Here is a 23,309-nt window from a genome sequence, read left to right on the forward strand (position 1 = left end):
ACCTTCTCCGAGAGGGAAGCCCAGTTGCTAAGGCCTTTGAATTTTCTTTTTTTCCCTGAGAAAATTCACCTGCTTGGCTATCCTCTAGGTTGGTGTTTTGTCTGAAAATTTCACCCCTTTGCTACCCAAATTAGAGCACTCCGGCGGCTCAGATGGAGGAGACTACTTTTGCTACTCTTACCGGAGACCCAGGTTCCATTAGCCAAGTCATGAGCTTTCTCTTAGTCAATAAGCCAGAGCCCCGCCTGCTGTGTTCTAGGCGTTGTGTTAAGCAGGAATTCAAGACAGGTAAGAGTTGGTATGGGTCCCAGAGCTCTTTACAGCTAAACGGAGGGTGTGCCATAGGGCAGACAATTTTACAAATAACCCCAAAGAGTTATAGAAGATATGACAAGTGTGGCCAGTGCACATAAGGAGAGGGTGGTAAGGGAGTGTGTCAGACTTTTTTTTTTAAGGAAATTATTTTTGGGGCGCCTCGGTGATCCTGTCAGTTAAGGGTATAACTCTTGATCTCAGCTCAGATCTTGATCTCAGGGTTGTGAGTTTGAGCATGTGCAGTGTGGAGCCCACTCAAAAAAAATATGGTTACTTTTGATATCTTTGGGGGCTTATGGTATCTCTATGATGCAATCCTTCCTCCCCCACACTCCACCCCTAATTTCCAGGGGCGGTTACTCTCTCCCAAAGAAACATGTAACTAAAGACGTTAGCCAACCATCAGTAGACATAACTTGACTGAGGCTGTAGCCGTTGGATGTGTCCAAAGCCAATCACCGTGGCTCTGATGGTATTAACTACCACTGTGTAAAAGGGAACTATGAGGAACTCCATTGTTCATATTTATAACCGTCTTTAACCATCCTTAGAGAGCATATGCAAGCAGAAGGAAGTGGAAAGCAAGAAGATTAGAAAGCAAAGGTGCAAATAACAGCCACGATTTTTTCAGTGCTTATTCATAGAGAATAAGTAGGGGGCTGGAGGTCAAGTCTACAGTTCTGCCACCAGAACTAGAGACATGAATCTTGCAGCGTCTGATTCATAGAAAAGGTCATTGTCATGGGGTTAAGGGTGCTTCATCAAGCTACTTCATGACCTTTCAATTCACTTACACCCTTTTCTCTCATCTGCTCCCCAAAGAAAGTCTTGATTTCAAATGTGGCCTCTCAAATATCTTGAACAAGGAGGAGGGTTCTTTAACAATAGGTACAAGTATTTGCTGATATAAAATGGAATAAATTTTCTGACTTAAAGTTACAGTTGTAAATTATCAAATTGCACTCTTACAGATTTACCAATGTCCTCTGAGTTTAATTAGTGTGTGTGCTGAATAAATTGAAACCAGATCCTGGGATGCCTGAGTGGCTCAGCGGTTGAGCATCTATGCCTTTGGCTCAGGGCCTGATCCCAGGATCCAAGATCAAGTCCCATATCAGGCTCCCTGCATGGGGCCTGCTCCTCCCTCTGCCTGTGTCTCTGCCTCTGTGTGTCTCTCATGAATAAATAAATAAAATCTTAAAAAAAAAAAGAAAAAGAAAAAAGAAAAACCAGATGCTGGACTTGCAAAGCTATGGTGATCTACTCCCCAAGGATTGTTCATATAGGGAAGCCACACGAGGGCAGCAGTATCCATCTATTTCAAACTCTGCTTTAACCACAGTGTAACCTAGCACGAACATGTTTTTTACTTGTATGCTTGACCAGTATAGGCCTTCATTAAGATCGGGAACCATGGGGCAGCCTGGGTAGCTCAGCAGTTTAGCACCACCTTCAGCCCAGGGTGTGATCCTGGAGACTGGGGATCGAGTCCCAGGTCGGGCTCCCTGCATGGAGCCTGCTTCTCCCTCTGCCTGTGGCTCTGCCTCTCTCTCTCTCTCTCTCTCTCTCTCTCTCTCTCTCTCTCTCTCTGTGTGTGTGTGTGTGTGTGTGTGTGTGTGTGTGTGTGTGTGTCTCAGAGACACAGGCAGAGGGAGAAGCAGGCTCCATGCAGGGAGCCCGACCTGGGACTCGATCCCCGGTCTCCAGGATCACACCCTGGGCTGAAGGTGGTGCTAAACTGCTGAGCCACCCAGGCTGCCCAAATAAATAAAATCTTAAAAATCAGGAACCATGTCTTTCTTACCTCTTTATCTCCAGAGCCAAATGACGTCTGGCAAATGTTCAAAATTCGTTTGGTATGTGAATGTTTGATTTAGAACTCTCATGGTCAAACCACACTGAATGGGAACTAAAACTTGCGATTCCCTCCTCAGTTCCTTCATGTTGCAACAAAGGTGATCTTTTGGAAGTGGAGATCATATCTCTCTCTCTCTCTCTCTCTCTCACACACACACACACACACACACAGACAAAGTCTGATGATTTCCCATTCCTCTTACTATAAAGACTTAAATCCTTATCACAAGAAGTTAGTTGGAGTTCTAAGTTCAAACAATAGAATTCATATAACTCGTTTAAGCAGTAAAAGAAATTGATGAAAGCCACTCTGTCAAATAGAACTTTCTGTGGTGATAGAAATTTTCTGTACCTGAGCTGTCCAATAAGGAGCCACTAATTTCATGTGGCTGTTGAGCACTTGAAATGCAGTTTGGTGCAACTGAAGAACTACTTTTAATTTTTCTTTAATTTTACTTAATTTATTTTAAATAGCCACATGTGACTAATGGGTACTCTATTGTACAGCACAGGATTAAAGGATATTAAGTAGTTAACAGAATCTTAAGATGGGCCAGAGTCTGGGTCTATATAGCCAGGAATGGTATCTAAACCTCACAGAGGGACTGCTCAGGGGATACCCCAATGCCTTTTTTTTAAAGATTATATTTATTTATTCATTATTTATTCTTCATGAGAGAGAGAGAGAGAGGCAGAGACACAGGCAGAGGGAGAAACAGGCTCCATGCAAGGAGCCTGACATGAAACTCCATCCCAGGTCTCCAGGATCACATCCTGGGCTGAAGGCGGCGCTAACCTGCTGAGCCACTGGGGCTGCCCTACCCCAATGCCTTTAAACATAGATAGTGCAGCTGGCATTGCTGACTGGCCACTAGACACAAGAATCGCCCCTACTGTTAGCGCTCCAAATCAGATGTTTCCAATGCTATGTTGTCACACATGGGTTCTACATTGTACCTGCTTCCTCTGCTGTGTGCCTCTGAACTGAAGGCCCTGATTGATCAATGGAGCCCAAGTGATGAATGCCCAAGCTGCAACGGAATCTGGGAAGGCCAGTTTCTGGTTTCAACGTCTTATAATTGGGAAATTCCTCACACAAAAGAAGAGTGTTGAGAAGATGCTGAATATTCAAAAAAGTAGAACTGTCTACATGGTCTATACCAGTGCTTCTCAAATGTTAATATGCAGACATATCATCTTGGGATATTGTTTAAAAACAGATTCTCATTCGGTAGGTCAGGAGGGAAGAAGGCAGGAGATTCTAGTTCCAGGAAGTTGCCAGGTGTTTTCCATGTTGCTAATCCAGAAACCGCATTTTGAGTAGCAAAGCTTTATACGATCCCACAAGGACTTCCTCTCTAGAACATTCTGTTAAATCATTCTTTGTCTGTGCTTCAGACACATTAGGAAAACATTCTTTTAAAATTTATCCTTTGTCAGGACACCTGGGTGACTCAGCCGTTGAGCATCTGTCTTAGACTCACGGTGTGATCCCAGGTCCGGGTCTGGGTCTGGGAATGAGTCCTGCATCAGGCTCCCTGCAGGGAACCTGCTTCTCCCTCTGCCTATGTCTTTCCCTCTTTATGTGTCTCTCATGAATAAATAAACAAAATCATAAAATAAAGTTCATATTTTGTCATGTGTCTGGTTCTGAGGCCTTATCTTCTCTTGATTTGGCTCTGTTTCTGAGACTGTTCTCCAGCTCTCTTATGTATTCTGTGAAGCATTGATATCCTTTCAATAATTGCCTCTCTGATGAAGTTAATCAGAGTTGATTTTGTATTTTGCATTTAAGAGATCTGACAAATACATCTTCTGGTCTACTTCCCTTTTTAAGGGGACAGGAGCATAAGGAAGGCAAATGGGAGCTTTCTAATCCTCAGGAATGATAGGTGTGAAGACGTTTTCTGGGGTATGTGTGTATGTTTAGATACAAATATAACAGCTTTATTGAGTTATAAGTTACATACTATGATATTCCCCCTTTAGGGACGCCTGGGTGGCTCAGAAGTTTCAGTGTCTGTCTTTGGCCCAGGTGTGATCCTGGAGTCCCAGGGTTCAAGTCCTACATCCGGCTCCCTGCAGGCATGGAGCCTGCTTCTCCTTCTGCCTGTGTCTCTGCCTCTCTCTGTCTCTCAAGAGTAAACAAAATCTTAAAAATAAATGAATAGGATATTCCCCCTTTAATGTATACAAGATGTTTTTTTAGTATAGTCAGAGTAGAGCAAGCCTCATTATGATTTGTTTTGAATAAAACTCCTTTGTTTTAACAGACCCAAGGGACTTTCAGCATACCTGCACGGAATCTACACTTTTTTTTTTAAGATTTTATTTATTTACTTAGGAGAGACACAGAAAGAAAGAGAGGTATAAGTAGAGAGAGAAGCAGGCTTCATGCAGGGAGCCGGATGTGGGACTCGATTCCAGGACACCAGGATCAAGACCTGAGCCGAAGGCAGACGCTCAACCACTGAGCCACCCAGGAGTCCCTGGAATCTACACTTTTTTTTTTAGACTTGTAATTTTATTTAATTTTTAATTTTTTTATGATAGTCACAGAGAGAGAGAGAGAGAGAGAGAGAGAGGCAGAGACACAGGCAGAGGGAGAAGCAGGCTCCATGCACCGGGAGCCCGACGTGGGATTCGATCCCGGGTCTCCAGGATCGCGCCCTGGGCCAAAGGCAGGCGCTAAACCGCTGCGCCACCCAGGGATCCCCTATTTTATTTTATTTTATTTTTTAAATAATAAATTGGAATCTACAGTTTTGATAAGTCATTCTCACAGTCTCTCAATTCAACTCACTGCCTTACGCTCATTCACAGCTTCTCAACTGACAATTCAACACGTTCAACTCCACTCATTCAACTCCCTCCGTCACTCCTCCCCTCGGTCCCCGCCTCTGGGGCTCGCTGATTGGCTGGTGCCCGCTGACGTCTTCAGATCGCGACCCGGGACCTGCGGCCCGGCTGTCATGTGGCTGGGCCGCCACCGGTGGCTCCCAGTTCTTCTGCAGGGGAGCTTCACCCTCCATCGCCTCGGCCCTGCCAGGACTTGGGGTGGTTGTAGGGGTCAGATGGCGGAAACATTCTCGACTGGGGCCGAGGCAGCGACTGAGCTGAAGGCTCCGGCTCAACAAAACGGAGACGCTAGTGGCGACGCGAGGGGTGAGCGACCCGCCGGGAGCCGGAAGCCTGTGGGCTGGGGAGTGGAGCCGGCCCGGAAGACGGGAAGCAGACCCCACTGAGCGAGGAACAGGCCTCGGTTGCAGCTTCGGGCCCAGGCAAGCGTAAGAAGCGACGGGACGCCACCAGGGAGCGCGTCGTGCCACCCCCGAAGAAGCGGCGGGCAGGGGTGAGCTTCGGCGATGAGCACTTTGCAGAGACCAGCTACTACTTCGAGGGCGGCCTGCGCAAAGTGCGGCCTTATTACTTTGACTTCCAGACCTACTGCAAAGGCCGCTGGGTGGGGCACAGCTTGCTGCACGTCTTCAGCACCGAATTCCGAGCCCAGCCCCTGTCCTACTATGAGGCTGCAGTCCGGGCGGGGCGCCTGCACCTCAACGAGGAGCCGGTACAGGACCTCAGCATTATGCTCAAGGTAAATGGGGCCTTCCCAAAGCGGAAAGGGGGCAGGGGTCTTTTCAGAGTTAACAGGGCATAGGTACTGAAGTAAAATCAAGGTGATTCTGAAGCATTTTCGCTTTTACTCTAGCCCACTCCTCTTATCCCATCCCCGCAAAAGTAGTGTCTGCTTCAAAACTCAACCCACGCATCCCCTTCATCCAGGCGGCTTCCTTGTTTCCAGGGGACAGAAGTTGGAATTCTTTTTTTTTTTAAGATTTTATTTATTTATTAATGCAAAATAGAGCGGCAGAGACACAGGCAGAGGGAGAAGCAGGCTCCATGCAGGGAGCCCGACATGGGACTGGATCCCGGGTCTCCAGAATCAGGCCCCGGGCTGAAGGCGGCGCTAAACTGCTGAGCTACCAGGGCTGCCCAGAAGTTGGAATTCTTAAGGCTCCTTTTGTGCACTGCCTTGTGGCACTGGCACTGATTGCTATGTTGCATTGTAGGTCTCTGTACAAGTAGGAATAATAGAGCTTGTCATTTATGTCTCCTTACTGTGTGCTGGCACAGAGGTAAGCATTTTATGTACTTAATATTAAATTCTAATGATGGCCTTGTGGGGTAGGTATTGCCACCTCATTTTACCTGTGAGGAAACAAAACTAAGGTAAACTTAAGAGAAGTAAGGCAATGATGTCACCTCCAAAGCCTGTGTTCTTGTAACTAATACTTTATCACAGAGCCTGATACGATAGAATTGTGAAATGTTAGGTATAGAAACTAGAATTGTCTAGTACAATGCTTTGACCCTTTAAAATTCTGTCACAGTTAAGAGTTACTGTGACAGACTAACACTTTGTTGTGACGGGAGACAAGATGATTTCAGCATTTGGGAAATGAGTGGTTTGAATTCCCTCTAACATCCCTATTTTGAGAAGTACAGGTCTGGCCTAATCCACATGTTTTACAGAAGAGGAAGCTGAGGCTCAGAGAAGTTAAGTGGCATACAGTGAGCCTGTGGTGAATCCAAATCTAGAGACCAGCTGTCTGTCTTATGGCTTGGTATTGTTTGTTCAAGGTCACAATAAGTGATGATTTTATGGAGGTTTTTCCTGTCCATTTTAGCATGAACAAGGAGAGGGAGAAGGAGATTCTTGCTGAGCAGGGAGCCCAATGTGAGGCTCAATCCCAGGACCCTGGGATCACAACCCGAGCTAAAGGCTTATGGTTAACCAACTGTGCTACCCAGATACCCAAAACTTTACCCTTAAAATATAACTTTATTGTAGAGAAAATACAAATAAAACCAAAAAACATCCATAATCCCACCACCCAGAAATATCACCAAAACATTTTTGTATATAACCTCCTAGTACTTTTTCAATACCTGCTCTTTGCCTGTGTGTCTATTTTTATAAAATATGAATATTTTTATAAAATATGAATATAATATGGACACTGCATTTTCTGCTTAAAGATGTACTATGACCATTCTGTATCAATAAGGAACAGGAAGTTGTATAAAGTTAATTACAGGTTGCTGGCCTCCGGGCTGATGAGTTGCCTATGTCATTTGCAGGACAATGACTTCTTGCGGAACAGAGTGCACAGGCATGAGCCACCAGTCACAGCAGAGCCTGTCCGCCTGCTAGCTGAGAATGAGGATGTGGTGGTTGTAGACAAGCCTTCTTCCATTCCTGTCCATCCTTGTGGCCGCTTCCGACACAACACTGTCATCTTCATCCTGGGCAAGGAGCACCAACTCAAGGAGCTACACCCATTGCATCGGCTTGACCGCCTTACCTCGGGGGTACTCATGTTTGCCAAGACAGCGGCTGTCTCAGAGAGAATTCATGAGCAAGTTCGGGACCGGCAGGTGAGCTGGGCTTTTGTCTCCTGCATGGAAATTCCTGGGCTCACAAATGCTTTGTATCAAGTGTGTCACTGAGTTCTGTTGAAGTGGGCCTTCATGTTATCTGGCCAAGCTTCCTATCCTCAGGAAGGTCAACACTGAAAACACCAAGGACAGGTTATTTTCTCTTAGGCTTCGAAAGATCTTTAGAGATGGCCTTTACACTGCCTCTCTTGGTAGTTTGCTGTTTTGAAGTTTTATGTGCTGACAGGCTGGAACCCCTGGGTAGCTCAGCGATTGAGGGTCTGCCTTTGGCTCAGGGTATGATCCTGGGAGCTGGGGATTGAGTCCCACATCGGGTTCCCTGTGGGTGGGGAGCATGCTTCTCCCTCTGCCTGTGCCCTTTATGATAAAATAAATACAATCTTAAAAATAATAATAATAAAGTGCTGACAGGCCGACCAAGGTGTTTTTTGGTTTTGTTTGTTTTTTTATGACTAATTTTTTTAAGTTTATGGGGACAGACTACTTAGTAGAAAGATTCTGGATGAAGTTGGAAGAGGCTTAGGTAGAAGGTTAAATGGTAGTACTATCGTCTTGACACTTGTAATTTTGGATCTGATTGTGATACATTTAGTGAGTGTTTACTTTCTGCCAGGCTCAGTACCAAGTACATTAGAGTCTAACTTAATGGAATCCTTATAATAGTCCTGTGAAGTAAATGCTTTTCTAATTTTAACATTTGCTAGACAGGTTAATGGAATTTAAAGAGGCTTAGTATTGTACCCAGAATCATGAAATTGGCAAATGGTGGAGCTAGGGTTTGAATCCTCTTCCATCTTTTTTTTTTTTTAATTTTTAAAGATTTTATTTACTTATTCATGAGAGACACACAGAGAGAGAGAGAGATTGGCAGAGACCCAGGCAGAGGGAGGAGCAGGCTCCATGCAGGGACCCTGATGTGGGACTTGATCCTGGGATTCCAGGATCACGCCCTGAGCCGAAGGCAGACGCTCAACCACTGAGCCACCCAGGTGTCCCAAATCCTCTTCCATCTGATACTGATGCATTTCTTATCACTATATTGGGTAATGAGTTTAGGCTTTGTGCTGACTTTCTCCCTTTACTCTCCTTTGTAGCTGGAGAAGGAGTATGTGTGCCGGGTGGAGGGGGAGTTCCCCACGGAGGAAGTGACCTGCAAGGAGCCCATCTTGGTGGTATCTTACAAGGTAGGAGTGTGCCGTGTAGATACTCGGGGCAAGCCCTGTGAGACAGTGTTCCAGAGACTAAGCTACAATGGCCACTCCAGTGTGGTGAGGTGCCGGCCTCTCACGGGCCGGACTCACCAGATCCGAGTTCACCTCCAGTTTCTGGGCCACCCCATCCTCAATGACCCCATCTACAACTCAGTTGCCTGGGGCCCCTCCCGGGGACGAGGTGGCCACATTCCCAAGACAGATGAGGAACTGCTTCGGGACCTTGTGGCAGAGCACCAAGCCAAACAGAGTCTGGATGTGCTAGATCTCTGTGAGGGCGATCTGCCCCCAGGACTCATAGACTCTACAGCTCCCTCCTCAGAGGTGGGCAAGGACCACATAGAAGAGTTGGCTGCATCTGCCCAGAAGATGGATGGAGCAGTTAAGGCAACCCCTCAGGATCTGGACACAATGACCTTGGCACCAGGGAAGGCAGCTGAAACAGATGTTGTGAATCAAGAGATAGACCCCCTCTGTGCAGAGTGCCGGTTGGTGCGACAAGACCCCTTGCCCCAGGACCTTGTGATGTTCCTGCATGCTCTGTGCTATAAAGGGCCAGGGTTTGAGTACTTTTCACCCATGCCTGCCTGGGCACAGGATGATTGGCAAGAAGACTGAGGACTATGGCCAATGGAGCAATTGCTTCTTGAAATGGAAAAGGAATGGGCCATGGAGTAGGATCTGACCTTGTGGGCTAGTACTCAGGGTTTCTATAGGAGTGAGGTTCTTAAAGGATCTGCTTATACTTGCTACCTCCTTCTTTCCTCTCCCTCTAGCTAGAGTTAGGGAACATATTGGTTTGTAAATATATCTTTTTCTAACACCTTGTGTATCTGGTTTTCTTACCTTTTTTTAAAAAAAATTGAGGTAAAATTCATATAATGTACAATGAAGATACACAGTTTAGTGACATCTATTGTATTCACAAAATTGTGCAAGCATCACCTCTTATCTAGTTTCAAAACATTTCCATCATCCAAAGGGAACGCATACCTATTAAACAGTTACTTCCCATTTCCCCATCCTCCCAGCTCTGGTGACCATTAATCTACTTTCTGTCTGCATGGATTTGCCTGTTCTGGACTTTTCATAAAAATGGAATCATATGATATGTGACTTTTTTTAAAATTTTTATTTATTTATGATAATCACACACAGAGAGAGAGAGAGGCAGGCTCCATGCACCGGGAGCCCGACGTGGGATTCGATCCCGGGTCTCCAAGATCGTGCCCTGGGCCAAAGGCAGGCGCTAAACCGCTGTGCCACCCGGGGATCCCTGATATGTGACTTTTTTAAAAAAAATTATTTATTCATGAGAGACTGAGAGAGAGGCAGAGATACAGGCAGAGGGAAAAGCAGGCTCCATGCAAGGAGCCCAATGTGGGACTTGATCCCGGACTCCAGGATCACGCCCTGAGCTGAAGACAGACGCTTAACCGCTGAGCCACCCAGACATCCCAATATGTGACCTTTTATGTCTATCTTCTTTTGCTTAGCATATTTTTAAGCATATATCAGTACTTTGTTCCAATTTATAGCATCAGTACTTCATTCCTTTTTCTTTTTTTTTTTTTCTTAAGATTTTTATTTGAGAGAGACCATGCACACATGCACAAGAGAACACAAGTGGGAGGAGGGGCAGAGGGAGAACCAAACTCCCCACTGAGCAGGGAGCCCGATGTGGGGCTCTGTCCCAGGACCCTGGGATCATGACCTGAGCCGAAGGGAGATACCCAACTGACTGAGCCACCCAGGCACCCCAGTACTTCATTCCTTTTTATGACTGAATGATATTCCATATGGGTATACTACATTTGTATATCCATCATTGGATGGGCATTTGGGTTGTTTCCACTTTTTGCTATTGTGAAGAGTGCTGTTATGAACATTCGTGTATAAGTTTATATTTGAATACACGTTTTCAGTTCTTCCAAGTATATACTAAGGAGTGGAACTGCTGGGTCATATGGTAATTCTATGTTTAACTTTTTGAGGAATCACCAAATTGTTTTCACAGTGGCTGAGCCATTTTACATTCCCCCTGGCAATGCACAAGGGTTTCAGTATCCCCATATCCTCACCAATACTTGTTACTTTCCATTGTTTTGATTATAACCAACCTAGTAGGAATGAAGTGTTCTTGCATTGTGGTTTTGGTTTGCATTTCCCTATTGAGTATCTTCGAGCATCTTTGCATGTGCTTCCTGGCCATTTACATATCTTTGGAGAAATGTCTATTCAAGTCTTTTGCCCATTTTTAAATTGGGTTGTTTGTCTTTTGTTGTTGAATTGTAAGAATTCTTCATATGTTCTAGATATAAGACATGTTATCAGATACATGTTTGCAAATATTTTCTCCCATTTTCTTTTTTGGGATTTTTTGAAGATTTTATTTATTTATTTGACATAGAGAGGGGAAGGGCAGAGGGAACGGGAGAAGCCGACTCCCCTCTGAGCACGGAGTCCAATGCAGGGCTTCATCCCAGGACCCTGTGATCATGATCTGAGTTGAAGGCAGACACTTAACTGGCTGAGCCACACAGGCACCCCTATTTTCTCACATTTTGTAAGTTGTCTATATATTTTGTTTATAATGTCCTTTGAGTCACAAGTTTTAATTTCTTTTTTTTAACTGCAGTAAGAGCACTTAACATGTTATCTACCCCTTAACAAATTTTTATGTGTACAGTACCATATAGTTAACTATAGGCACAATGTTATACAGCAGATCTCTAGAACTTCATCATCTCATGTAACTAAAACTTTATACCCATTAAATAGCAATTTCCTATTTCCCTCTGCCCCCTACTCTTTGCTTCTATGTGTTTCACTGTTTTAAATACCTGAAAAAAATTTTTTTTTGTTTTCCTTTACTTACTTTTCACAGAATACTCTGTACTTAAATGTATGCGGAGTTTCCCCACACCAAGCAATTCTAACATCAGCTGAGTGTCCTACAATTTAACTCAATTCTGACACTGTCTATCTAGAGTTAGCCTCAGATCCCACAGGTTAAGGGCTCAGTCCCACAAGACTGCCCCATTTCAAATGCCAGTTACAGGTCTAAGTTGTCACCTGTACTTCTGACCAACCATAAATCAGAGGTTCCCAAAACCCCTTCCTTGGGTTCAGTTATTTACTGGAATGGCTCACAGAATTTAAGAACAGTTTACTTACTAGATTATTGGTTTATTACAAAGAATATTAAAGGAAGTGAATGAATAGCCAGATGTAGAGACACATAGGGCAAAGTCTTGAAGGGTCCTGAGCACAGGAGCCTCTGACCCTGTAGAGTTTGGGGTATGCCATGTCCTGGCATGTGAATGCCTTTTTGTTCACCAACCCAGAAACTCTCAATCTAGCCATTTGGGATTTTTATGGGTCGTTCATTACTTAGGCATGATTGATTAATCCATTGGCCACTGGCTAATAAATTAATCTCCAGGAGGCGCCTGGGTGGCTCAAGTAGTGATCCTAAGGTCTTGGGATTGAATCCCGCATCAGGCTTACCATAGGAAGTCTGTTTTTCCCTCTGCCTGTGTTTCTGCCTCTCTCTGTGTGTCTCTCGTGAATAAATACATAAAAATATTAAAAACAACAACAAACTTAATCTCCAGTTCCCTATTCACAACCCTCCTGAGTTAGTAAGTGGGCAGAAAGTTCCAACCCCTTATTAACAAAGTTGATTCCCCTTGCCAATTAATGCCCATTCTTAAGTGCTTTCCAAAAGTCACCTCATTAACAAACTCAGGTGTGGTTGAAAGGATTGTGTTAGAAGTAACAAAAGACACCTTCATCACTCTTATCACTTAGGAAATCCCTAGGGTCTTAGGAGCTCTGCCAAGAACAGGAATGAAGACCAAATACATATTATAAATCACAGTATCACAATATCTTCTATAAGTGGAATCATACAGTAGTTGTCTTTTTATGATTGGCTCATTTCACTTAGCTTAACATCCTCAAGGTTCATCCACGTTGTAGCTTGTATGGGATCTCTTTTTTTTTTAAAGGATGAATAACACCACATTTTGTTTATCCATGCATCTGCTGATAGACACTTGGGCTGCTTCCACCACTTGGCTATCATCAATAGTGCTGCTATGAACAGGGTGTGTGACTATCTTAAGACCCTGCATTCAATTCTTATGGGTATATATAAAAAAAAAATAGGATTGCTAAATCATATGGTATTTCTATTTTTAATTTTTTAAAAGATTTATTTATTTGAAAGAACAAGAGAGTGCATGAGCAAAGGGAGGAGCAGAAAGGGAGAGAAGCAGATTCCCTGCTGAGTACAGAGCCCCACATGGGGCTCAATCCCATGACCCTGAGATCATAACCTAAGCCAAAATCAAGAGTTGGACATTTGACTGAGCCACTCAGGCACCCTTCTATTTTTAATTTGTAACCACCATACTGTTTTCCATACCAGTTGCACCGTTTACAATCCTATTAACAATGCATAAGTGTTCCATTTTCTCCACATCTTTGCTAACACTTGTTATTTTGGGAGTTTTCAGTTTTCAGGGTATGAGGTGTTATTTCATTGTAATTTTGGTTTACATTTCCCTGATGATTAGTGACATTGAACATGTTTTCATTTGCTTATTGGCTTTTTGTATGTCATTTAGAAAACTGTTCAAGTCCTATGCATTTTTCAATCAGGTTTTATTTTTTTGTTGTTGAATTATAGTTCTTTACATATTCTGGATGTTAACCCTTTATCAGATATATGATTTGCAAATATTTTTTCCCATTCCATGGGTTGCATTTTGTTCTGTTAATTGTGTCCTTTGATCCACAAAAGTTTCTAAGTTTGATGTAGTCCCATTTCTTTTTGCTTTTGTTGCCTACGAGGCTGATAGGAATTTGACAGGGATTGCATTGAATCTATAAATTATTTTTAGGTAGTATTACCATATGAACATTATTAAGTCTTCCAATCCATGAAAATGGAATGTTTTTCCATCTTTTTTAGATCTTTAATTTCTTCCAGCAGTGTTTTGTTATTTATAGTATACGAGTCTTATACCTGCTTGGTTAAACTTATTCCCATGTATCTTATTCTTTTTGATACTATTTAAAATGCCCAGGGACACCTGGGTGGCTCAGCGGTTGAGCATCTGCCTTTGGCTTGGGCGTGATCCCGGAGTTCCTGGATCAAGTCCCACATCGGGCTCCCTGCGAGGACCCTGCTTCTCACTCGGCCTATGTCTCTGCTTTCTCTCTGTGTCTCTCATGAATAAATAAATAAAATCTTTAAAAATAATAAAATAAAATAAAATGCCCCCCAAATAATAAAATGAATAGTTTGCTTAATTTTGTCTTTGGATTGTTCATTGATAGTGCATAGAATTACAACTGATTTTTTTTATCCTGCAATTTTGCTGAATTTATTAGCTTAATAGTTTTTTTGTGTGTGGATTCTTTTTTTTTTATTTTTTTTTTATTTATTTATGATAGTCACACAGTGAGAGAGAGAGAGGCAGAGACACAGGCAGAGGGAGAAGCAGGCTCCATGCACCGGGAGCCCGACGTGGGATTCGATCCCGGGTCTCCAGGATCGCGCCCTGGGCCAAAGGCAAGCGCCAAACCGCTGTGCCACCCAGGGATCCCAATTGTGTGTGGATTCTTAAAATACATGTGGAATGGATATGTTTTTTCATGTCATTTGAGACTAGAGACCATTTTACTTCTTCCTTTTCCGATTGGGTGCCTTTTTATTTCTCTTCCTGTCCAGTTACTCTGGATATCTCATTGTGATTCCACTACAGTGTTGTATAGAAGTAACAGAGTGAAAGTGGGCATCTTTGTCTTGTTCATAGCTTAGGGGGAAAGTTTTCAGTCTTTCACGATTGTATGATGTTAGCTGTGGGCTTTTCATAAATTCCCTTTACCATATTGAGGATGTTTTTACTGCTTGTTTTTTTGCCCTGCGTTTCTGCCTGGTTAGCCTTTTGGCTTTTGTTCAGGTGGAAGCTTTCTCCTTTCTGTTACTTTTATTACATATTTGTAATGTATTTCCTATTTCTTTGGAGTATGCATAAACCCTGACTTTTTACTTTCAGGCTTCTTCAGTATGAATGAGACAGGCTTGTTAATACCTAATCTTTAGACTTTGATCAGCACACACTAAGCAGTGGTGGTGTGGGTGGGGAAAAAACAATTGAGTTTATGTTCTTTTAGTGGTCCATACTGATTGTTGGCCCCCTACTATATGCCAAACATTTAATTCTGGGATACAAAAATAAACAACTAGGCCCTGCCAGGATAAACATGATGAAATGTGCCAAATACAAAGGAAACAGTGGAAATACATCATAATTCTAGCTGGAAGTACAGCACAGGTTTTCCAGAGGAAGAGGCACATAAGAAGAAGTTAGAATTTGCCCAACAGAGACATAGGAGAAAGATTACAGGTAGAAGGGCAATGTGAAAGAAGGTAGGTAAATTCCAAAGGTAGAGAAATAGAGGAGACATCCAAGGAGAAAAGTTTTAATGTATGGCTTACTGTCATACATACATACATACATACATACACTGTCATACATACATGCATACATACATGCATACACTGTCACTGACTACTTAAGTCTTTGCATGGCTTGTATATCAACAAGGTCTCTGAACTATAAGGGATAGGAACAACCTGGGGGGGACAAGATTTTCAATGGATTTGAGTATCTACTCAACTTTGTGAAAACTCTATCTCTGTCTCTCATGAGCCAGCTAATTCCTTTTATCACTGAGACCTTCCTTAACTCAGGATCTCTGGTTTCCCAGGACAGGCAAGAATCAAATGCCTGGTAAGTCATTCAGCAGACATTTGAGTACCAACTGTGTCCTAGTTTATACTGGGTTCTTTGTATATAATGGTGAATAAAATAGATGTGCGCCCTGCTCTGAGTATATAGTCTACAGTGTACAACCCGGTGTGGGGAAGACAAGTAAACAGTTAACATACATTAAGTAAATGTTCTCCGTGATGGGGGAACAAAGGAAGCAGAGGCTAAATCCATACTTTGTCTCTTGCTTTCTGGGGTTCTGAATGGTAGCATTTTCCATCTCGGCTCTTTAGTTCTGTATTTTTTCTCTTTCTAGTCCTGTTGATCTTATTCTTATTCTCTTAGTAAGCCTTAAGGGTTTTTGATGTAAGGACACATGAATGGGCTCGAGAGGGTTGCTGGATCCCGTTGAAATGGTATGCAAAATTTTGTGTATGTGTATATTTTTCATATATTTCAACAGATCTTCAAATCTTCATTGTCTAATACTAGCCACCTGTGCTATTTAAATTTAAACTAATTAAAAAAATAAATTTAAACTAATTAAATAAAACTTAGTATGCAGTTATTCCATTGCACTAGCCACATATCCGGTACTCAAAGCCATTTATCTAGTGGTTACCTTATTGGGTAGCACAGACACAGGATGTTTCCATCATTGCACAAGGTTTCTCTTGAACAGCATTACTTCGAAGAGCCTTTATTGTAAACAAGAGTTCTTGAGTACAGTGATTCCACTAATCTACGGAGCCTTAATAAATGGAGATTGTGCTTGTGTGTCCACGCACATGCAGGTATTCTTCCATCTTGCATATACTAGTCGAGTAATTGGTCTCTATGTTAGTCAAATGCTGAGCTAGGTGCTAGAATCTTTATAAAGACCTTTGAAAAACGTACTGCCCTAAAGCAGCTCAGATTGACCCAGTTGATCTTTCCTATAGTTTTTCCCCTTGCAAAATGATAACCTTTTAAAAAATTTAATTATTATAGCCCTACTCTCCTTACCACTACTCTGGAGGTAACCACTACTAATAATTAAGTGGTTTTCTTCCCGACTGTTTTCTATCTATAGATGCATAAATGTTTATGTATTTTTTAAAATAAAAATGGAAAAAAAAATAAAATAAAAATGGGATCATGCAAAAAAGTGGGATCATGCCATACAAATAGTGCTGCAATGTGCTTTATGTGCTTTTCTGTAGGACATTTTTTTGAAGAATGTATGTATGTATGTATGTATTTGAGAGAGAGAGAGAGAGAGAACAGAGGGAGAGGGGGAGGGAGAAGCAGACTCCCTGCTGAGCAGAGAGCCCGATACGGGGCTCAATTCCAGGATCCTGAGATCATGACCTGAGCCAAAGGCAGGCACTTAACTGATTGAGCCAACCAGGTGCCCCTGTAGGACATTTTTTAAAAAAGCTTCATTATTGGAGTGCCTGGGTGGCTCGAACATCTGCCTTTGGCTCAGGTCATAATCCCAGAATCCCAGGATTGGGCCCTGTATCAGGCTCCCTGCTCAGCAAAGAGTCTGTTTCTCCCTCTGCCCCTCACCCTGCTTGTGCTCTCTCTCTCTCTCAAATAAATAAATAAAATCTTTTTTAAAAAACCCAGCCTCATTGTATCACACTGTGTGACTACACTATAATCCATCCCCTATTGGTGGAATTTACGTGTTTGCAGTTTTTTGTTATGATAAACTGTAATGAACATCCTAATATCAGTTTTCACTCATATCAGTGTTTCTGTAGAACAAATTTTTTAGTGTAATTGGGAGATTGATGGCTTTAAATGTTTTTGAGGGGCACCTGGGTGGCTCAGCTGGTTAACTGTTTGCCTTCAGCTTGGGTCATGATCCTGGGGTCGTGGGATCAAACCCCATATCAGGCTCCCTACTCAGCAGGGAACCTGCTTCTCTCTGTCCTTTGGCCTCTCCCCCTGCTTGTTCTGGCTCTTTCTCTATCAAATAAATAAATAAAAATCTTAAAAAAAATATTTATTGATAGGTAATACCACACTGCCCTCCAAAAGGATTATGACAGTTTATATTCCTTCCAGTGAGTAGTGTGAGAGGCAGAAGCAGGTGAATGTAGTGACTGAAACAGCTGGTCAGGCAGCTGCATTTTCAGATTGGCTCTGCATTTCAAGGTTGGCTTTAGTTCTTATTTATTTATTTATTTGTTTGTTTGTTTATTTATTTATTTATCTCATGAGAGACAGACACACACAGAGGCAGAGACACAGGCAGAGGGAGAAGCAGGCTCCATGCAGGGAGCGGGACATGGGACTCGATCCCAGGTCCCCAGGTCTCCAGGATCTCGCCCTGGGCTGGAGGTGGCGCCAAACTGCTGAGCCCCCCCCCCCCCCCCCCCCCCCCCCCCCCCCGCCCATGATTTAGTTCAAACTGTGGGTTGGAACCATGGGTTTCCTGGAATGTCTGCACCTCTCAATGGATGACCTAGATTGGCGTGGGTCAATCTTTTCTCCCAAAGAGAAAATGGGCTCATTTCACAGTCTCTTTGGTCTTTGGATCACTGGTTTTCATGGCCTGCTCAGTCAGAGGAGCAGGACTGAGTCTCTTTGGTCTTTGGATCACTGGTACTCAGGACTGAGGATGATTGTAAACCAAAGATGGAAGTAGAGCATGACCAAGTTTTAGATGGATAAGTTTACTGCAGTCATAGGTGTCATCTCCAAGGCATTCATTTTGCTTAGAACACTTGCTTTGTGCATGGTAAGCAATACTGGCTATGATTTCTTCCCCTCCAGATCCTCTGTGTACTCTCTCCCCTTCCTTCCATTTGAAAGCTTGTCCAAGTTTTCAAAACTGCAACAGGGGCACCTGGGTGGCTCAGTGGATGAGTGTCTGCCTTCACCTCAGGTCGTGATCCTGGGATTGAGTCCCACATCGGGCTCCCCACAGGGAGCCTGCTTCTGCCTATGCCTTTGCCCCTCTCTCTGTGTCTCTCATGAATTAAAAAAAAATCTGCACCATTTTTTCGTCAGCCATTAACCACACCAAACTGTTAAGAATTGCCGAAGAAAGTTGAACATTCACATAATTAATGATTCCACTCTGTCCAGTTAATGATAGGGAGAAGTACAACTAGAGAAGCACTTGTACATGTACCCCAGGAGACATGTATGGGAACATTCACAATAGGATTCTTGTAATAGCAAAAAGCTGGAGACAACCAATATATCCATCCATAAGAGAATGGATATCCAACTGTATATTCAGACAATGTGTATTAAGCAGCAGTGAAAATGAATGAGTTATACCAATAAAATAGGGTTGAATGAAAGAAGACACAGAGGAATAAGTATAAGATTGCATTAATATAAAATTCAAAAACAGGTAAGACTAAACATTTCTAGGGATATATACATGCATGTCTGGTTAAGAAAAGCAAGAGGATGGGGGCACCTGGCTGGTTCAGTTGGAGGAGCATGCAACTCTTAATCTCAGGGTCATGAGTTCAAGCCCCACATGCGGTGTAGAGATTCCTTAAATAAAAAATTAAAAAAAAATTTAAAAGAAAAAAAAGAGGATCAACACAAAATTCAGTAGTTATGTCTGGTGGGAGGATGGCAGCAGGGAGAGAGCCACATGAGAAGCTTCAACGGTGCCTTTAATGTTCTGTTTCTTAAACTAGGTCACATTTACATGGGATTGGTTTTATTATTGTTCCTTTAAATTGTACACATGATATATATAATGGATTGTATCATTGCACAATATCTTTTAAGATAAAAATTAATAAAAATGTTAAAAGACTTCTCTTTTTTAACCTTTGTATCTCTGAAATAGTGACTCTCTTTTAGTCACCCACCACATAACACCTAAAGTCTATTAGACCTCCCTGTAGCTGGTGGTAGCACTTCCAAGTGCTCAGCCCATGGATCGCTTTTACCAGGGATAGAGAGTACCATATGTCTGGTATTTGGGGGAATATAATGATAAGCAATATATAATAATTTGTGAAAGTGGCCACTTTAATATGCCTTAGCAGATCCAAACACTGCTCTTTGTCATAAAAGAACAGGGATCTAAGAGCAGTTTATGGTTTTGGTATTCTAGATTTGGGATGCTTTCAGACATGGAGAGCTCTGTGCCTTGCATTTCCTAACACTTAATATCATGGCATCTAGACACAATTATTTTTTAAATATTTTATTTATTTATTTGACAGAAAGAGAGAGAGAGAGAAACAGGAGGGGCAGAGGAAGAAGGAAAGGGGGAATCTCAAGCAGGATCCACAAGCACGGAGTCTGATGTGGATCCCTGAGATCCTGACCTGAGCTGAAACCAAGAGTCAGGCACTTAACTGATGAGCCACCCAGGAGCCTCTAGACAGATTTTTGAAAATACTTCAGTAATTCAAGTAAATAATAAATGACAATTTTTCTGGTTCTTTTTCCTATAAACTTTACAACATTCTAATGTTGAAGTTAAGGTAGGTTAAGAATTATAAAAAGAATAGCTTTAGGGATGCCTGGGTGGCTCAGCAGTTAAGCATCTGCCTTTACCTCAGGGCCTGATACTGGATTCTGAGGATCGAGTCCCACTTTGGGCTCCTTGCGTGGAACCTGCTTCTCCTCCGTCTGTCTCTGTGTCTCCCATGAGTAAATAAATAAAATGTTTTTTGAAAAAAAAGAATAGCCTTATATCCTATCCTAATTGCTAAATTTTCCAGAATCAAAATAGAGGCAAAATTGTAAAGGTTAAGAATTTTACAAGCCAAGGAATGCTAAGAATTGCCAGCAAACACCAGAAACTAGGAAAATGTTGTGGAACAGATTCACCCTCATAGCCCTCAGAAGGACAAACCCTGTTGACACCTTGATCTCAGACTTCTGGTCTCCAGAACTGCAAGACAATTCTGTTTAGCCTATGATGCTAAAATAAAGGCTGCCTCTGTTACTTGCTAGGTTATACCAAAAATGACTGCTGGCGGCATTGAAACGGGAGTTTATTGTAGTGATCTTTTCAGTGAGTACACAGAAACCACTGTCCAGGACTTATTTCAACTTTTTCCTTCCTTCCTTCCTTCCTTCCTTCCTTCCTTCCTTCCTTCCTTCCTTCCTTCCTTCCTTCCTTCCTTCCTTCCTTCCTCCTTCCCTCCCTCCCTCCCTTTCTCTCTCTCTCTCTTTCTTTCATTTATTTGACAGAGAGAGAGCACAGGCAGGGGTAGTGGCAGGCAAAGGGAGAGGGAGAAGCATACTCCCCGTGGAGCAGAGAGCCCAATATGGGGCTCAATCTCCGGACCCGGACCCGAGGATCATGACCTGAGCCAAAGGAAGACGTTTAACCGACTGACCCACCTAGGTGCCACTCAACTTTTCTTTAAGATTTTATTTTTAAGTAATATCTACACACAAACCTGGGGCTCAAACCCGCAACCCTGAGATAGAGTCTGGAAGATTTCAAATGGAAATTTTGAAATTTAGAAATGTGGAGCATTGTTCCTCCACAATGTGATGAGAAGGAAAGGTGACTGGTTGTTGTTTGCTAACTATCCATAGCTACCTCAGAAGACACAGCAAGGGGATACAGCAAGTGTTATTCCCCAGTTCCCTTAGTCTATTGGCATTTATTCATGTTGTCTTTCCTAAGCAAGGTTACTATAAACTGGATTTCAGTTTTTGCTCTATTAATCTTCAATATGAAAACATTTAGTTTTCAACTCGGGAGGCATTCCCAGAAGCTGTAGCAAAGGAGTTGCTTTCACGTGATAGCATGCAGCTCAGGGAATGATCTGAGCAAACAAAATGTTTCCAGGTGGTGCTGCAGGTGCAAAGAATACCTGGATTCACTCTTAAACTTCTTTAGGCTTTGTCATGACTATCTTCCCAGAAATGGTTCTCCAGTGAGACCATACTTCCTAATGGTAGGAACAGACCGAACCCACTTCTGTCTTTTGCACACCTCAAAACCAATCTTTGTGAGCTTTATAGCCCAAGGTCTCGGTTTTTCTTGCAACAATTCAGAAACAAACTGGAGGCACACCAAACATAACAAAACCCCCTAAACCAAAACAAAACTCATTAGATTTAAATTCTTCCTTCATAGCTATGTCCTAGAAGGACTACTGACCATTACCAATTAAACACCGCACAATTTTTCCCAGAGCACCTCATTCTCCAAAGAGAATGGGTTTTCCTGAAGCTAGATTTGGAGAATGAAGACCCACCTCCTGGCACTGAAGAAGCGAACAAGCTGGAATATCTTGGTAGCATATTTGACTGTGCAATGATTTTTTTCTCTTGTTGTCTTCCAGATGTTGAGTCCTGCAATAAATAGTTCAGGATAGGCCTTGTGAAGAAGAACCCTGGTGTTGATGGAGAATGGTTTCTCTTACCTGTGTTTTGTTGACAAATTTCAGGGAGTAATAGAGGTTATTTCCAAAGGTAGCAGTCTGTAGAAGTACCGCGTCCAAGTCCAGTAGATGGCGCCTCTAACTTTTTTCCTGCCTTATTTCAAATGTATTTTACCAATACTAATCCAAGGTCCCCGCCAACCCACTATGGGCTTTTAAATAATCTGGCGTGTTGATTCTTTTGATTCTCTTAGGAAAAGTAAAAAGTGAGCACAGTTCTTACAGGTGAAGAGATTATAGAAATGCAAACAACTGGCACTGTCATAGCAAGTACTACTGCAATTTCATATGAAAGAAACCACTAACGACCTAAGCGTGAAAACAGGTAAAGAACTGAAGAATAGAAAAGTGAGCTTCCACTCACAAGGTTTTTGTTGTCGCTTTTCTCTAGACGCTTCCGGTGCTTTGTATTTTCAGAATTTGTACAGCTAAAGATTTTCCTTTAGGAGAGTAACCCACTCACTTTTTATTTGTACGGACTGGACACATTGACAGATCTCGTCAGCTTTCTGTAAGAAGTCGTCACTGCAAGAAGCCGGCAAACCTGCTGTATAGAAGAAGCTGTATAACCTAGGACAAGTTTATCTTTCAGTGTCCTCATCTGTTAAAAGGAGTAATAAAAATGTCTATCATGACCATAGGGTTATGATGAGTTAAGGTAATGTGATTCACTGTGGTGACTGCAGATAATAAACACTGGATAAATAAAGATTAAATATGAGTTGAATGAATCTTCCTGATGACCTCTGAAGAGGGGATGTTTCAGGTCTTCAGGCTCTGGCTTCTAGATACCGCCAAGTTTCTGCATGTTGCCAACATCGTTTTAATGTTTCCCAGTGTATACTTTGCTTGAGCGCATGCAACCCACTGGGGGCTGGAAGAGAATCTTGAACATTGTGCCTTACAGTAACTTTTGCATTCAAAACCTGGTATGTCATAGCAAGGAATTAAAAACCCTGGGTGAAGGTTTATAATAACTAAGGTCCCTCACTCAGAAACTAGGTTAATTAAGATGGAGCGGACCAGCACTGGAACACATAAGGATGGCAATCATGGTAGAATTCCATGCACTGCTATCCACTTCATATAAAAATATACTGAATCAAGCACACACGTTTTGTGGGATGTTTCTTTCCCTCTTGTTTATCTGTAACGTTAGGATGCTCCAAAATCTGGCTTCCAAATACCTCAAATCAGAAATTGACGGTGCCAGAGTAAATTGAGTAGTAAATCGTAACCGGAATCAACTATTTTCATTCGTAAATAAATTTACGTCCATCTGGAGCAAAAGACACGAT

The 23,309-nt window shown here is 42.5% G+C and overlaps 1 protein-coding gene across 1 annotated transcript; it reads left to right on the forward strand.

The window, feature by feature from the left end:
* Window positions 1-152: 152 nt before the first annotated feature.
* On the forward strand, window positions 153-14,971 carry RPUSD2 (RNA pseudouridine synthase domain containing 2). The gene is made up of 4 exons (XM_055316620.1): window positions 153-288; window positions 5,343-5,770; window positions 7,318-7,614; window positions 8,730-14,971. Exons 1-4 carry the CDS (start codon window positions 153-155, stop codon window positions 9,462-9,464), a joined length of 1,596 nt encoding a protein of 531 aa, XP_055172595.1. The 3' UTR covers window positions 9,465-14,971.
* Window positions 14,972-23,309: the final 8,338 nt, after the last annotated feature.

The sequence above is a fragment of the Nyctereutes procyonoides genome, unplaced genomic scaffold, assembly GCF_905146905.1.
Source record: "Nyctereutes procyonoides isolate TBG_1078 unplaced genomic scaffold, NYPRO_anot_genome, whole genome shotgun sequence".
Taxonomy (NCBI): Eukaryota; Metazoa; Chordata; class Mammalia; order Carnivora; family Canidae; genus Nyctereutes; species Nyctereutes procyonoides.

Excerpts from the sequence above, each read along its gene's own strand:
- RPUSD2 (XM_055316620.1), top strand. The coding sequence starts at position 153 with ATGGAGGAGACTACTTTTGCTACTCTTACCGGAGACCCAGGTTCCATT. Across the intron at positions 289-5,342 it reads TAAGCAGGAATTCAAGACAG|CGACCCGCCGGGAGCCGGAA; the intron begins GTAAGAGTTGGT and ends GCGAGGGGTGAG. Across the intron at positions 5,771-7,317 it reads ACCTCAGCATTATGCTCAAG|GACAATGACTTCTTGCGGAA; the intron begins GTAAATGGGGCC and ends TGTCATTTGCAG.